The sequence below is a fragment of the Megalops cyprinoides genome, chromosome 10, assembly GCF_013368585.1.
Source record: "Megalops cyprinoides isolate fMegCyp1 chromosome 10, fMegCyp1.pri, whole genome shotgun sequence".
NCBI lineage: Eukaryota > Metazoa > Chordata > Actinopteri > Elopiformes > Megalopidae > Megalops > Megalops cyprinoides.
In genome coordinates this window covers 22346786-22359519 of record NC_050592.1, presented here as the reverse complement: position 1 = coordinate 22359519, position 12734 = coordinate 22346786, and the positions used below count along the sequence as shown (strand labels likewise).

At 47.3% G+C, this 12734-nt stretch overlaps 1 protein-coding gene across 1 annotated transcript in view; it reads left to right on the top strand.

The window, feature by feature from the left end:
* Positions 1-12734, top strand: part of LOC118784469 (SREBF chaperone) — a 30032-nt gene that overhangs the window by 3436 nt on the left and 13862 nt on the right. Inside the window, exons 2-11 of the mRNA XM_036538709.1 lie at positions 4162-4365; positions 7387-7507; positions 8105-8262; positions 8634-8854; positions 9192-9288; positions 9936-10108; positions 11085-11211; positions 12098-12210; positions 12319-12413; positions 12597-12695. Coding sequence (XP_036394602.1) covers positions 4244-4365; positions 7387-7507; positions 8105-8262; positions 8634-8854; positions 9192-9288; positions 9936-10108; positions 11085-11211; positions 12098-12210; positions 12319-12413; positions 12597-12695 — 1326 coding nt within the window. The 5' untranslated portion in view covers positions 4162-4243. The remainder of the gene's footprint in view (positions 1-4161; positions 4366-7386; positions 7508-8104; positions 8263-8633; positions 8855-9191; positions 9289-9935; positions 10109-11084; positions 11212-12097; positions 12211-12318; positions 12414-12596; positions 12696-12734) is intronic.

Here is a 12734-nt window from a genome sequence, read left to right as displayed (position 1 = left end):
AGTTTCCTCCATGCTCCTGTGTATTGTCTCTTGGCTGACCATTAATTACTCCATTTGCCAATGTGAAAGGAGTATATCGATGTCATGCTCTTAGCTGTTCTATGTACTGGCCTCAATGCTATTGTAGCATGGGTTGCCTTTTTGTGACATCAGAAATGTGTGCTCCTCCATGAGTTACAGTGAGAATGAAGCTATTATGTTGTTAGTTATCAATTTATCAAGTTATCAAGTTATCAATGAATCAATCATTCAAACTCACTGATAATACACATCAATATTTTTATATATGACAGTTGAATTAAGCAGCGATTGTCCTGACAAGGTCGCAATCTAAAGTTATAACACTGTCTGTAATTTTAAAAATGCGAAGAACACTTAAAATAATTTATCAGAGGCTAAATGCCACAGAGGAAATCAAGCTACATTTAACTGGATCCTGCGAGGCACACATCTCCATGGCGGTGTTAGCAACATCGTATATTATTAGCCAGTCTTGCTAGCTATGTAGCTAGCCAGCTGGAACGCACAGCAAACACAGTAGTGTTTGCTATTACTACTAGAAAGTTAGCAAGCTAGCCAGACAAGACATTACTTGCGTACTTCTTTTCACACAATAGTTGTCATGTTTCTCACCGTCCTGATGTTTGCACTTCTTACAGGGCTTGACGGACCTAATGTGTCTCCATAATTTTAAATCAGATAACAAAATATGCGACCTGACAGACATGGTAAAGGATAGATAACTACTTCTCACACTAAAACTATCGAGTTATTAGTCAAGTCAAATGGAATCTTCCTGCGGTAGAAGAATTTACATAAAAAAACTGGAAAACGACAGAGGGGTCCTGCCATTGACATGACCCACAGTAAGTAAATAATAACCGGAACGAAAGTGGTGCGCACTTTGGTCATCTTGCGTTTCACAACGGTTGTTTGACTAACACAGGAAGCCGTGTTATTTTTATTTATTTATGCAAAAAAAGCACCCACGGCTAGTGACCCAGCAACATTAACCCGCCAGAGGGCCGGAAGGTGTTCATTTCGGACCCTCAGCCGACTAGCGGGAGACAATCATTTGCTTAAGAAATACATTTACCTGAGGCTTTCGAGATGGTCAGACGGTTAAGGTATTCTTTCCTTGATAAAGCTGTGCCCTGGGGTCATTCATCTGCCGATAATGATTTAGAGCCCACAGTGACACAAAATTAGCTTAATTTCAGTAGGAATAGGGGGGTTGGGTTCACATCGGATGTCACAGTTCCTTCAGCACAGTAACACCACCACGTGTCAGGTTATTGTTAGCCTCACATTTTGAGCAGTTTCATTTTGTGCTCATACTCAGTCTTTTTGCAGCATGCTGTGTTCATAACCTCAGCACAGTAACAAAGAAAGAGTTTTTTGTTAGTGTAACTGATTTTGGCAGTCAATGAGATTAATAACTAAAAAAAGCTTAAAAAAAAAGAATTTGTAACCTTTATTTTTAGTGAAGTGGCCCACAGAGTCACAGACGGAAGATGATTTTCCGGGCCAAACACAGACAACAGTGCAGTGCTGCTGAGGTGGTGGAATAATGTGCAGAGCCAGTGAGCTGTGGGTTCAGAAGCACAGTCCTCCATCCCCACTGTGTAGTGAGAGTGACCCCAGTCACTCCACGTGTCAAATCTGCCACTGAAGGTCCAGCTCTGTCTGTGGCCAGCTAGACGTGAAGTTTGACAAACACAAGGGCGAAGGCAGACCGCGCCCAGTGCCCCCGCCGGAATCGGCCTTTGGCTCAGTGTCTCCACTCCCTCCCCATCCCGCTGAACACAGGCTCTATTCTGGCTCTGCAAACAGGAGTAGCGTTTTGGTAGTGTTGTTGTTTTAGTCGCCTTTGGTTTGGCAACCCTCCTAGACAAAGGAGAGTGTACTGACCCTTAGGTTGAAAATTCGCAGCGCTGTGTTTACCAATGTCTGCTCTACAGGGTATGATGCAAGTGTGTCTGTGTGTGAGAGAGTGTGTTTTGTGAAAGTGTGTGTGTGAAAGTGCGTGTTTACGAACGTGTGTGTGTGTGTTTGGTGTGACGTATGTGTCACAGCTAGATGTAGAAATGCCCAGGAGAGCGGTGGAGGTTGTGGTGGGTAGGGGGTGGAGGTCGCGCCTCTCCTTAAGGCTGTTGAGAGAAGTCTCCAGGGGTGTGGAGGTTCTTAGCGCATTCTGGAAACGGAGCGCGTGGTGTGTCATTAGCCCCGTTTTAAGCGGCCTCCTCGCTGTGTGTGTGTGAGTTGCGGCACGTGCCCGTTTGACGTCTCTGCTCGCTCACGAGAGGCTCTGCGGTTTTGAGTAATGCCGCGTTACGCCCTCTCTGGCCCGTGTTGACTCTGGATGGGGGTGTACAGTGTGGTGTACAGTATGTGCCCCGGGCTAAGCCTCCCGAGCCGCGCAGCCGGAAGGAGAAAGGCCCGTCCTGTCCCGGCCGCTGCTGGAATCGAGCCCTGTTCTCTCTGCCCTGACCAGATCAATCCCGGATTAGCTCACTGACACAGACGTTGAGCACTTGCCAGAATGGGCCCTTCTTTACCCTCAAGTAACCCCCTGGGTGCATGTACAGAGAAAGCCACAGTGCCAGTGCATATGATACCTTTTTTGTGGATGCTTATATTTGTGGCATGGTGAAGGACGTCTCTGGAGAGGTTGAAGACCCATTACGTAGTGCCAGTCTTAGGTTTGCAGAGCCTTATCCCTGCCATGTCAGCACCTGCCATTGGGTGCAGAGGCTCATTCCTGATTGCTCAGGTCGCAAAACCCTCACAGGGCCAAAGCCATCTGGGACCAAGCACATGCCCAGATGGGAGGTGTGGGGGAGGCTTTTGCACTTTCAGATACAATAATAAACATTGTAAAATGCAGACATTGACTGTAACACAGTCAGAGTGGTGATGTATTTCTGAAACGAGGAAAAGTAAGCATCCTGGAGTAATTCCTTTAAGCTATGCGCACACAGATGTAGCTGCTCTGTTTTTCCCTGTGATTAGTTTGTTTTCTGGGGGGTGAGTTTTGTTAGCCGGAGCCTTTGTGTTGCTTGATTTGCCGTACACGAGTGCAGGTGTTGTATGCTAGCAGGTCCTGCTGCTGCATCTGTGTGCTTTAATGTTTTTGTTGTCTTGTACGGTGTGGTGTGTATGTGTATGTGTGCGAGTCCTTGTTACTCTGAGGTTTCCAAACGGGAAGGTTCTGCAGCTCTCCTGAGCAGAGCTGCGCAGTCGCAGACGCAGCCAGCTGACAAAAGACCTCTGTCTGAGCTACGGGCCGCAAATAAAGCCTGTAAAAGCTTGTGCTTTGGGGGATATAAATAGGTCCAAGGAACAAAGCCCAGAGTCCCAGCAAAGACAGGGCAGAAAATTTTGGACTGCTCTGACAAACTTGCTGTCTCAGAGATACTGGTTCAGGAAAAACAGCACACGGTTGAGGGGGTCGGCAGAGCCAGACTCGTTTAAAAACCCTCCCATGCCATAGTCATTCTCTGTCATTCTGGATTCGGGCCCAGCTTACTCTATAAACGGTAATTGATTCAGTTATGCAATGAAGGACCCTGCAGCTCTGAGGCAGATGGGAGTGTTTTGCTCTGTGTTCCCCCTGTGATGTGTCTGTGTGCCGTGTTGCATTGTGGTGTGATGGAGCGTGTTTGTTTGTGTTGTAGCACACTGTTTTGTGCTCTGTCATGTTATAGTTCAGTGGTGTCCCATTGTGTTGTTCTGCTGTGTTCTTTTCCAAGGGTTTGCATTGCTTTGTGTGTTGAGCTGTGTTTTGCTTTGTGTCCCATTCTTTTGAAATGCATTGTTTTGCATAAGTTTTCTTTGTCTTGTTTTGTTGTCTTGTACTCTGCTGCTTCGTGTCGTGTTATGTTGCCTTCTACTGTGTCATGTTTGGTTGACTGTGTTCCATTTTTATTGGGTTGCATTGTGCTTTTGTGTAATAAACTATTGCTTTGTTGGGGTTTTTTTTTGAGTAAAATTGTGTCTGGGGTTGTGTGTCGTGAGCATTGGCTTGAGTTGGATTGTGCCGTTGACGTCACCACTCCGCATGAGGGTCTTGTGCATGTGTGTATGCGCACTGCATGAGTATACATTAACATCTGTCCGTGTGGGGGCCGTGTGACGCCGACACGCTGCCCGTTTGCACAGATCCCTGGATGCCCCCCGGTGCCTTTCTCTCGGCCGCACGGCAACCCCGCCCGATGGCAGCCAGCTGACCCCGCCCCCCAGGATGACGGTGCGAGAGAAGCTGCGTCAGAAGATCTCGGCTGGCTTCTACCGACACGGCCTGTTGTGCGCGTCCTACCCCGTCCCCATCATCGTCTTCACTGCAGTCTGCATCCTGACCTGCTGGTGAGTCCATATGCATTCATGTGCATGTTCCTGTTTTGTGCATGTGTCTGTGTGTGTATGTGTGTATGTCTGTGTATGTCTGTCTGAATGTGTGTGTGTTCCTGTTTGTGTGTGTGTGCGTGTGTGTGAGAGAGAGCGTATGCATGTGAGGGTGTGTGAATTTCCAGATGAGAACAGGAACCGTTGTAGAGCAAGGCCCTTTCATCTTCGCTGCAGGACTCATTGCCACTACATAAAACAGATGGTCCCTCACCTCTGCCCTGTTGAACCCATTAGCTCCACTGTCACTAAGGTAATAGCAGGGGAGATCAGAGGGTCCTGAGAAAAGTGGGCACAGCAGTATAAAAATTATGTTAGGATTTAGACCTGAAGGTCATTTAATTCACTCACTCATTTACTCATTTGTCTGGGAGAGCCAGGGCAGGGGGGATGGGGCAGTCAGACGTGGGGAATTTAGAGCTAGGGAGGGGAGTAGGGTGATGGAATGCTAAAGTCATGCATGTCGGCACAGCTGGATAAAATAGACCCTCGGTCATGAATCAGCGGGTTTCACCTGGTGGCATCAAAGGGACAGGAGAGCAAAGAAGAGAACCAGAAATGTTAAATGAACAGTTTGGACTGTAGAAACTCCTTTTTTATATGCTTCTCCCCCTTTACACAAACTTTTTTTTTTAATTGCCAATTATCACCGCAGCAACCTCTACACTCACACAGGAGTAGTTGAGGAATCCAACATTTGCATGCAGCCAACGGGTGTTTTTCACACCACAAGCCACATAGTGCACTAAGGACAGTAGAAACTCTGATACAGTTGTACTGATACTTCTAGGACATTTTGGCTGTGTTGGTTTTTGAAAGTGTGTTAAAAGTGAAGTGCTGGCAAATGGCTGTGAGAAAGTGACCCTGAGAAAATGACCTGTGTCTGCGGTCACCTCCAGTTGCCTGGAGGAAGGTCTGCTATATGAACAAAACCGCCTTTGTGAAGGTGCACACTGACCCAAACACAATCTGCTAAGTAGCTAGAGATTGTCCAGGACAATTTAGAAACCCAGAAAATGGTTGTATACAGCTATGAATGCACAATATAGCTGGCAGAAATGAACAATTAAAAAGAATTATCATACACTCTGAATTTATTAGTATATTAATATTAATTTCTGTGCAATGATTCTAGTGATGATTAAATCTAGTAATAATCATGAAACAATTATAGCAATAATTATTCAAATAACTTATTCATGTAGTTATTAGGAAATCATTTGTGTTTTTTTGGTCTCAGTCATGAAATCAGATTGTTTTGAGTCTATCCCCCTGATATTGTTAGAAAAAAAGGAAAACATGACCAAAGCATTTCATGTCTGTATTGTATTGAAGAGTGGACAATATCAAGAAGTCTCCACATAGAGAAACGCTACTTCATGCCACGCCTGGTGTTTGTGCTGGAATGGAACTGCATGACCATGCAGTGAGTGTGGTATCAGCTATAAGCGCTAACACTCTAAACAGCATGGCTGATACTGTGCCTACTGTAAACCCCCCCCGGGGAACAGCGTGCTTGCAGTTTGCCGAAGCAGCGTGATCGGTGCTAAATCTTTCAGAGCTGTGATTTAGGAGTGCTTCCGGCTAACAAAATCCTGTCTCCAGCCGCTCTGCCAGTCAGATGCAAAGAATGTGGTCAATCTTGTACAGCGGAACACGAAGTAAGCCGCCACCATCCCACACCCCCTCCTGCTGGGGTAAAGTGGTTTGGCCTTTGGAGGGTTTATGCTATTAAAAGAGCTAGCCCAACCCCAGGAGAGGAGGGGAAGCAGGTCTCTTGGTAATTCAGGAGATCCAAGGAGGCCCAAGCTCCACACGTGCTCGCTCTCTTTCCCTCCCTCCTTCCCTCTCTTCCACTCTCTTTTTAAGAGGTAAACGTGGCCACGCCCTAGGAATGCAGTCTGCGGATTCCTGTTGAGCCTCATCAGTTAAACACGTTATGCAACCCCGTAACGTGGGCCTCGGTGCGAGTGCCCTTTCCATTTCCAAGGTTTTTTTTTTTTTTTTTGGCTCAAACCCCGCAAATTGGAAAACATTCAACGACACGTTGCATAAATAAGCATCAAATTAGATTTAGTTGAGTGCCCTTTGAATTGAATTAGTGACAGAGCAAATTGCAGAATGTCTCCAATACAAATGGTTGTAATGTAATGCCAGAGTCATTCAGAATTTATATGCATATATTTTATGTTGTAGTTTTTTTGTCTATAATTGTGTGTTACTTACTTCTTGGCAAGGTCTCCTTTTGAAAAGATTTTTATCTGACCAGGACTTACCTGGTGAAATAAAGGTTAAATAAATAAATATATACACAACAAAAAGATATTCACAAAAAACAGCAGCAAAATAGTAACATAATAGCCAATTACATTTCATTTTTGAAGTACAATTATAACATGATGTTGAGTTTGTGGGTCTCTGAGAGCCCATACAGGTTTATTTGTTGGGCTCCATGTTTTATGGGGAAGGGAAAGTCATTTGAAAACATTCAGATGTGCAGTATATTGCCAAATATGAGCGAGGATATCATTCTGATTGGTCCTGTTCAGTGTTTGTATTTTCTTTGGTGTTTTTTCTACACCAGATTCAGATGTGGTGATGGCCCATGGAATGGGTTTTTATTATCACTGTCTTAGGCATATTTCACGCACAAATGCATACTAATATTCTCAGGTTCTTATGCATGGCTAAATGATCAGAGAACCATGCATGGAAAATGGCCAGGATTTGGCATTTGGCAGCTCCCCCTTAAAAAAGGTTCTGGTTGGTATTAAGGCAGGCATTTTTGTCATCAGTTTGAGGAGGCAGGCTGGATCCTAGGCTGAGAAAGCTCGATCGTTCATGTCTTCTTTAAACACATCACATCAAATGTTTCTTGCTCAAATTCCCACTTTTATGAAGTCACCACTAAACCTGTGCTGCCCCCCCCCCCCCCCCCCCCTTTCATGTCTCCCATCATCACCCCCCCTCTCCTGCCCGTAGTTACCCGCTGCTGAAGCTGCCCCTGCCTGGGACAGGGCCAGTGGAGTTCACCACAAGCGTACGAGACTACACTGTCCCATCCCAGGAGCCCCAGGGAGACCCAGGGGAGCGTCCGGAGTGGGTAAGACTCAGGCACAGGCGCGCACACAAACGGTTAAAATCACGACTCTGCACCACACTACTGTGCAATACATTGTACATCTATATGTGACATCCCCAACCACAGGCACCACTGTTCCCATGCACTATGCCCTGTATACTCCCGTGCGAAAGGGTGCTTAGAATGCTGCATGCTAGCCGGAGGCAATCGCATTCCTTAGCCGTTAACAAGAGATCTGCCTACATCATTTGAGATGTAGGCACCCCCCCCCCCCCCCCCCCCAATCCACTGGCTAAACAGAAAATACTGACCCCTAATGGGCAAACCTGGTAAGGCATCCTTGGGACTGATCTGAATTTTAGCTGATGAAACGTATGAAGATTTTTTTCTTATTTTTTAAAATGTCTTCATATTCGCTGCATTATTAAACTTTAGCAGTTGCATAGCCATTGATAGTTAACTAAGAACCCAGGTATTTGGTAGGTGGAATATCCCAATATGTATACACGGCCATATGTCTGATGACGGTTAGATAGGGAAGAATAGTTCAAATCTCAAAGAATGGCGTTTCCATGACAGGGACCATCCTTCCCTTGATACCTCTGTGTTCCCCCACAGTATCGTGGTCCTCCGGTGGCCTACATCCAGCAAGTCTTGGTCAAAGCAGCTGTCTCTCCTTGGGACAGCAAGCTGGTCCCGGTTGATGCTTACCGATCTCCTCTGGGGCGTGTCTTCGCCCTGCTGGAGGAGATACGCAACCATGTGCACTCCGACAGGTAATACTCTTCATCTGACACCCCATCCTACTCCGCCCCCACACTTGGTGTAGGCTTGTTCTTTGCTCTAGTCTCTCTTTTCATTAGAATTAGCTCAGAGGAGCTGGTTTGTAAAGGAGTTACTTTGTTTTTATCCATTGCTTAAAAGCCATTGTATTAATGAAAAGAGTTGTGAAGCTTGGCCAATCCTGCCTCTTAGTTTTCATAGTCACTGATGCTCTGACTTGCTCCCTCTTTCCCTTATTCCATTAATTCACCTTAATTCCCTCCGTTTCTCCATATTCGTGTCCCTCTTCCACTCTCTTTTCCTCTGTGTCTGTCTCTCCACTCCCTCCATCTTTTTCTCCCTCTGTGTCTTTCTCGTGCTGCAGTTCTGGGATCCGCAGTCTGGAGGCGCTCTGCCTGCAGGTGACGGACCTGTTACCGGGGTTACGGCGCATGCAGGCGGTTTTGCCGGAACACGGCTGCCTGCTGGTCTCCCCCGGCAACTACTGGCAGAACCAACGGGAGCTGTTTGATTCAGACCCGGACCTCCTGAAGACAGTCCACCAGCATGAGCCCAAAGGCCTGCACACCTCCGCCACACTGAGAGGTGAGAGAGGGTGTAGCAGGACTGGCCTCCTTTTCCAGCTATTCATCTTCTGAAAGGAGAACCCCCTAAGGATGTCATCTAGCTTATTGTGAATATTCAAAGAACCATTATTATTTCCCCATCTGTGACTGATGGGGGCAGAGGCTTATCTCATCTGTGTTGCCTTAGCTACTCCATTTTGTGTGTGCCATATTGAAACTGTTCTGCTGACACAGTTTCAGCCCAGTTGTTCTCTGTGTGCGTTTATGGTTCAGTGTGTATTTGCTTGTTAGCGGTTAACAGTACTAAGACAATATTGACATTATTGCTGCTGACCTTATGCTTGATATTGTTTCAGACCTGCTGTTTGGTGTCCCTGGGAAACTGAGTTTGTACAGCAGGAAGAGGGTGGTCACCTACACCATCACGATGGCACTGAGCAGCTATGATGCCAGGTTAGCACACAGGCAGCGGGCGCTCCCTTTCTTCCTTTTTTTCCTCTCTTCCAGTCTCTCCACCCCCCTTTTCTGGAATAATATTCAATCTACTATTACTCTCTGTCAGGCTGGTCTCTGGGAGTAGCTCATTAATGTTGTTGGTGAGAAAATGAAATCGATTAATTGTGACTGTAATGAAGGTCCTTACATCAACCACACAATCATTCTGTCAATAAATCACTTTTATTTTACATAACAAAAGAGTTGTCATGGAAATCTTCACATATCACATTTTGCAAACAGTTTCTTTTCGAAAGGGTAGGATTAAAATGGGAAAAAAAACGCTCTCCAGCATATGTGGGGGGAGAGTGAAAATAACTGTCCTTGTTCCTCTAGTGGCAACCAAAGATGAAACATTCAGAGCAAATCCACTTTATCTATTCAGGGGGATAATAGAATTATGCTAACTTGAGAGGAACTTTAACTTGCAACAGATGCACACAATTTGCAGTATTATAAGTTTTAACAGCTGAAGCTGTAGAAAGCAGAGAGAAACTCCAGTACAGAGCAGGGAGTCTTGGTGTGGGTCAGGAGTACAGCACACGTTGAAGTAGGAAAATGATGATATTTAAGCCTGTTCTCCTGTCCTCACCCGTGCCCTGCAGGTTCCTGAGCAGTCTACGGTCACGCCTGAAACAGCTGCACCCCTCGGTCAACTGCAGTCTGCGGGAGGACCACATGGTGCACGTCCACTTCAAAGAGGAGATCGGCATCGCCGAGCTCATTCCCCTGGTCACCACCTACATCATCCTGTTCGCCTACATCTACTTCTCCACGCGTATGTCCCTTCCTCTCCTCTGCGTTGCCTTGCCCCTGCTGATCGTAATGCTCCCCACACCACCACCCCCCCCCCGTCCTGCCTTCTCTTCCTCAGGCACTTCATCAGCCTTCGGTCAGCTTCACCCCATTTGCCTCAGCCTCCCTTCTCCCTCCACATCCTTTATTCCTCACTCTTTCTCTCTCCCCGTCATTGTTTTTCACCTAAATCTACCTCGCCGCGAGCCCATTTCTCGCCCCCTTCCTCGCTCTGTATTTTCTCGCCTCAGTCTAACCCTCTTTGCCCACATCTCCTCCCTCCCCTGGCACATCTTTCCCTCCTTTTCACACCAGCTCAAACATTCACTCTCAGCCAGGGGCTGAAAAGGCCCCTTTCTCCCTCGCGAAGGCAAATTCACAGACGCATTCATCCCGCCGCTCATTCCCGCAGCATCGGCTCGCTGTCTGCTCTTTTATTCTCTCTCCCTGTCCGTCTCTCTTTCTGCCTTCCTCTTTCTCTTTTTTTTTTCTCTCTGACTACATTTCTTCCTCGGCGTCGAGGTCAGATTCGCGGCGAGCCTCGCTTGGCACGTCAGGCTCCCTCCTGGCTTCGCGGCGCGGGCGCTGAAATCGGTTACCCCCCAGAGCGGGCCAAAAAGCCACATGGGAAAAAGGCTGGCGGGAGCCGGCGCTGCCAGAGACGCAGATTAGCGGGCCCCGCTTGAGTTTTGATTGTACCCCGTCCAAGGCTTTGCAAGTCTGGCCAAGGGATTAGCCACAGAACAAGATATTCAGCGGCAAGAATTTTTTTACAGATAAGGCTAACGAGATGAGCCGCTTGCACAAACTGGGAGTGTTTCATACCAAGACTCTCTGGCTCACCCCGCCCACGTGCTGCATTGTCAGGGCCTTCTGGAATATTCCTGTGTGAAAGTGAATAGTGACTCATTCTCTCTTTTTCTCTCTCTTTCTCCACCCCCCCCCCCCACCCCCCACAGGCAAGATCGACATGGTAAAGTCCAAGTGGGGTCTGGCTCTGGCTGCCGTGGTAACGGTGCTGAGCTCTCTCCTCATGTCCGTGGGGTTGTGCACCCTCTTCGGCTTGACGCCCACGCTCAACGGGGGGTAAGGGCCTGACACCTTCCCAAAAAAACACAGGCTGGCACAGCAATGTAGGGAGGCTGTGTGACACAGATAACAGCCTGTTGGGTGCCTTATGTCTACTCAGCTCTTATTTTTTCAATATGAGAAAATTTTGTCAACAAAACCAGTTAACAGTACCATCTAGTATTATTGAACTCCTCCCCTCTCCTCGGCTCACAGCTCTCTGGGGTTATTTACTTTTCGTGTCTTGCATCATTAATTCCTAACTGATTAGTTCTCCGGCACTGTAAGGGAGGCGGGTTAATGTGTAACAGGGATCAGCGGGGCACTGTGTGTGTTAGTGGGCCAGGGGAAGGGGGAAAAGCAGGGATGGGCGGGCCCTCGAGGACGGTAGGCCTGCAGGCTGCACACTCTCAGAGGTGTGGGGATAGTGGTGTGACAGGCTCACCTCATTCATGGGTCCAGAGCCAGGGTCCACCGAGTCCACTTGGCGTCTGTGCAGTGAGCGCTCAATGCATGCTCTCACAGGCACATGTGTACATTAAGGACAGCCTCATGAAGATAAATATGTGTTATCTGAAATGTTTTATGTGTCTGCTGCAATTGCCTGCTGACATGAGTCCTGTTACACAAATTGTAGAGTAATGGTATACATATACACGTAGATGTTGTAGATTCCTGTCATTTGCATCTAAGCCCTAATTGTGTGACCTCTTTAACCCATCCCCTCTGTCTGTGTCTCTCTCTTTCCTTCTTCTTGTATCCTTACCCCTTCAATCTGTCTTTCTTTCTTTTCTCCCCCTCATTTTTCCCTCTGTTTCTCTCACTGCTTCTTCCCTTTTTTTCTCACCGTGCCTCTCACTTTCTCTTTGTGCTCCCTCCTCTCTCCTTTACCCCGCTTTGGCAGGGAGATCTTCCCTTACCTGGTGGTGGTGATTGGCCTGGAGAACGTGCTGGTCCTCACCAAGTCTGTGGTGTCGACCCCTGTTGATCTGGAGGTCAAACTGCGCATTGCCCAGGGTAAGGGAAAGAGTGAGAGAGTATTTGAGTTGTGTAACTATGTGAAGAGCTGAGAGGTGCAGATGTTACAGGGGGTAATCTGTAATCATCAGTGTCTTTCCCCTGCAGGCCTGAGCAATGAGAGCTGGTCTATCATGAAGAACATGGCCACTGAGTTGGGCATCATCCTCATCGGCTACTTCACTCTGGTGCCTGCCATCCAGGTATCTCTCTCTCTCTCACACACACACACACACACACACATACACACACATGCGCGCGCTCACAAACGATGCACACACACCCAGGACTTCCATGTGTACCTGACTCCCTGTCAGATGGTGTGGGATATGTTGTGTCTTCCCCATATGTGTCTGAGTGTCCCTGTCCTCTCTCTCTCTGTGCAGGAGTTCTGTCTGTTTGCAGTGGTGGGCTTGGTCTCCGATTTCTTCCTGCAGATGTTCTTTTTCACCACGGTGTTGTCTATTGACATCCGGCGCATGGAGGTGAGGAGGGGAATGCAGTAATAATTCACATATCAGAAC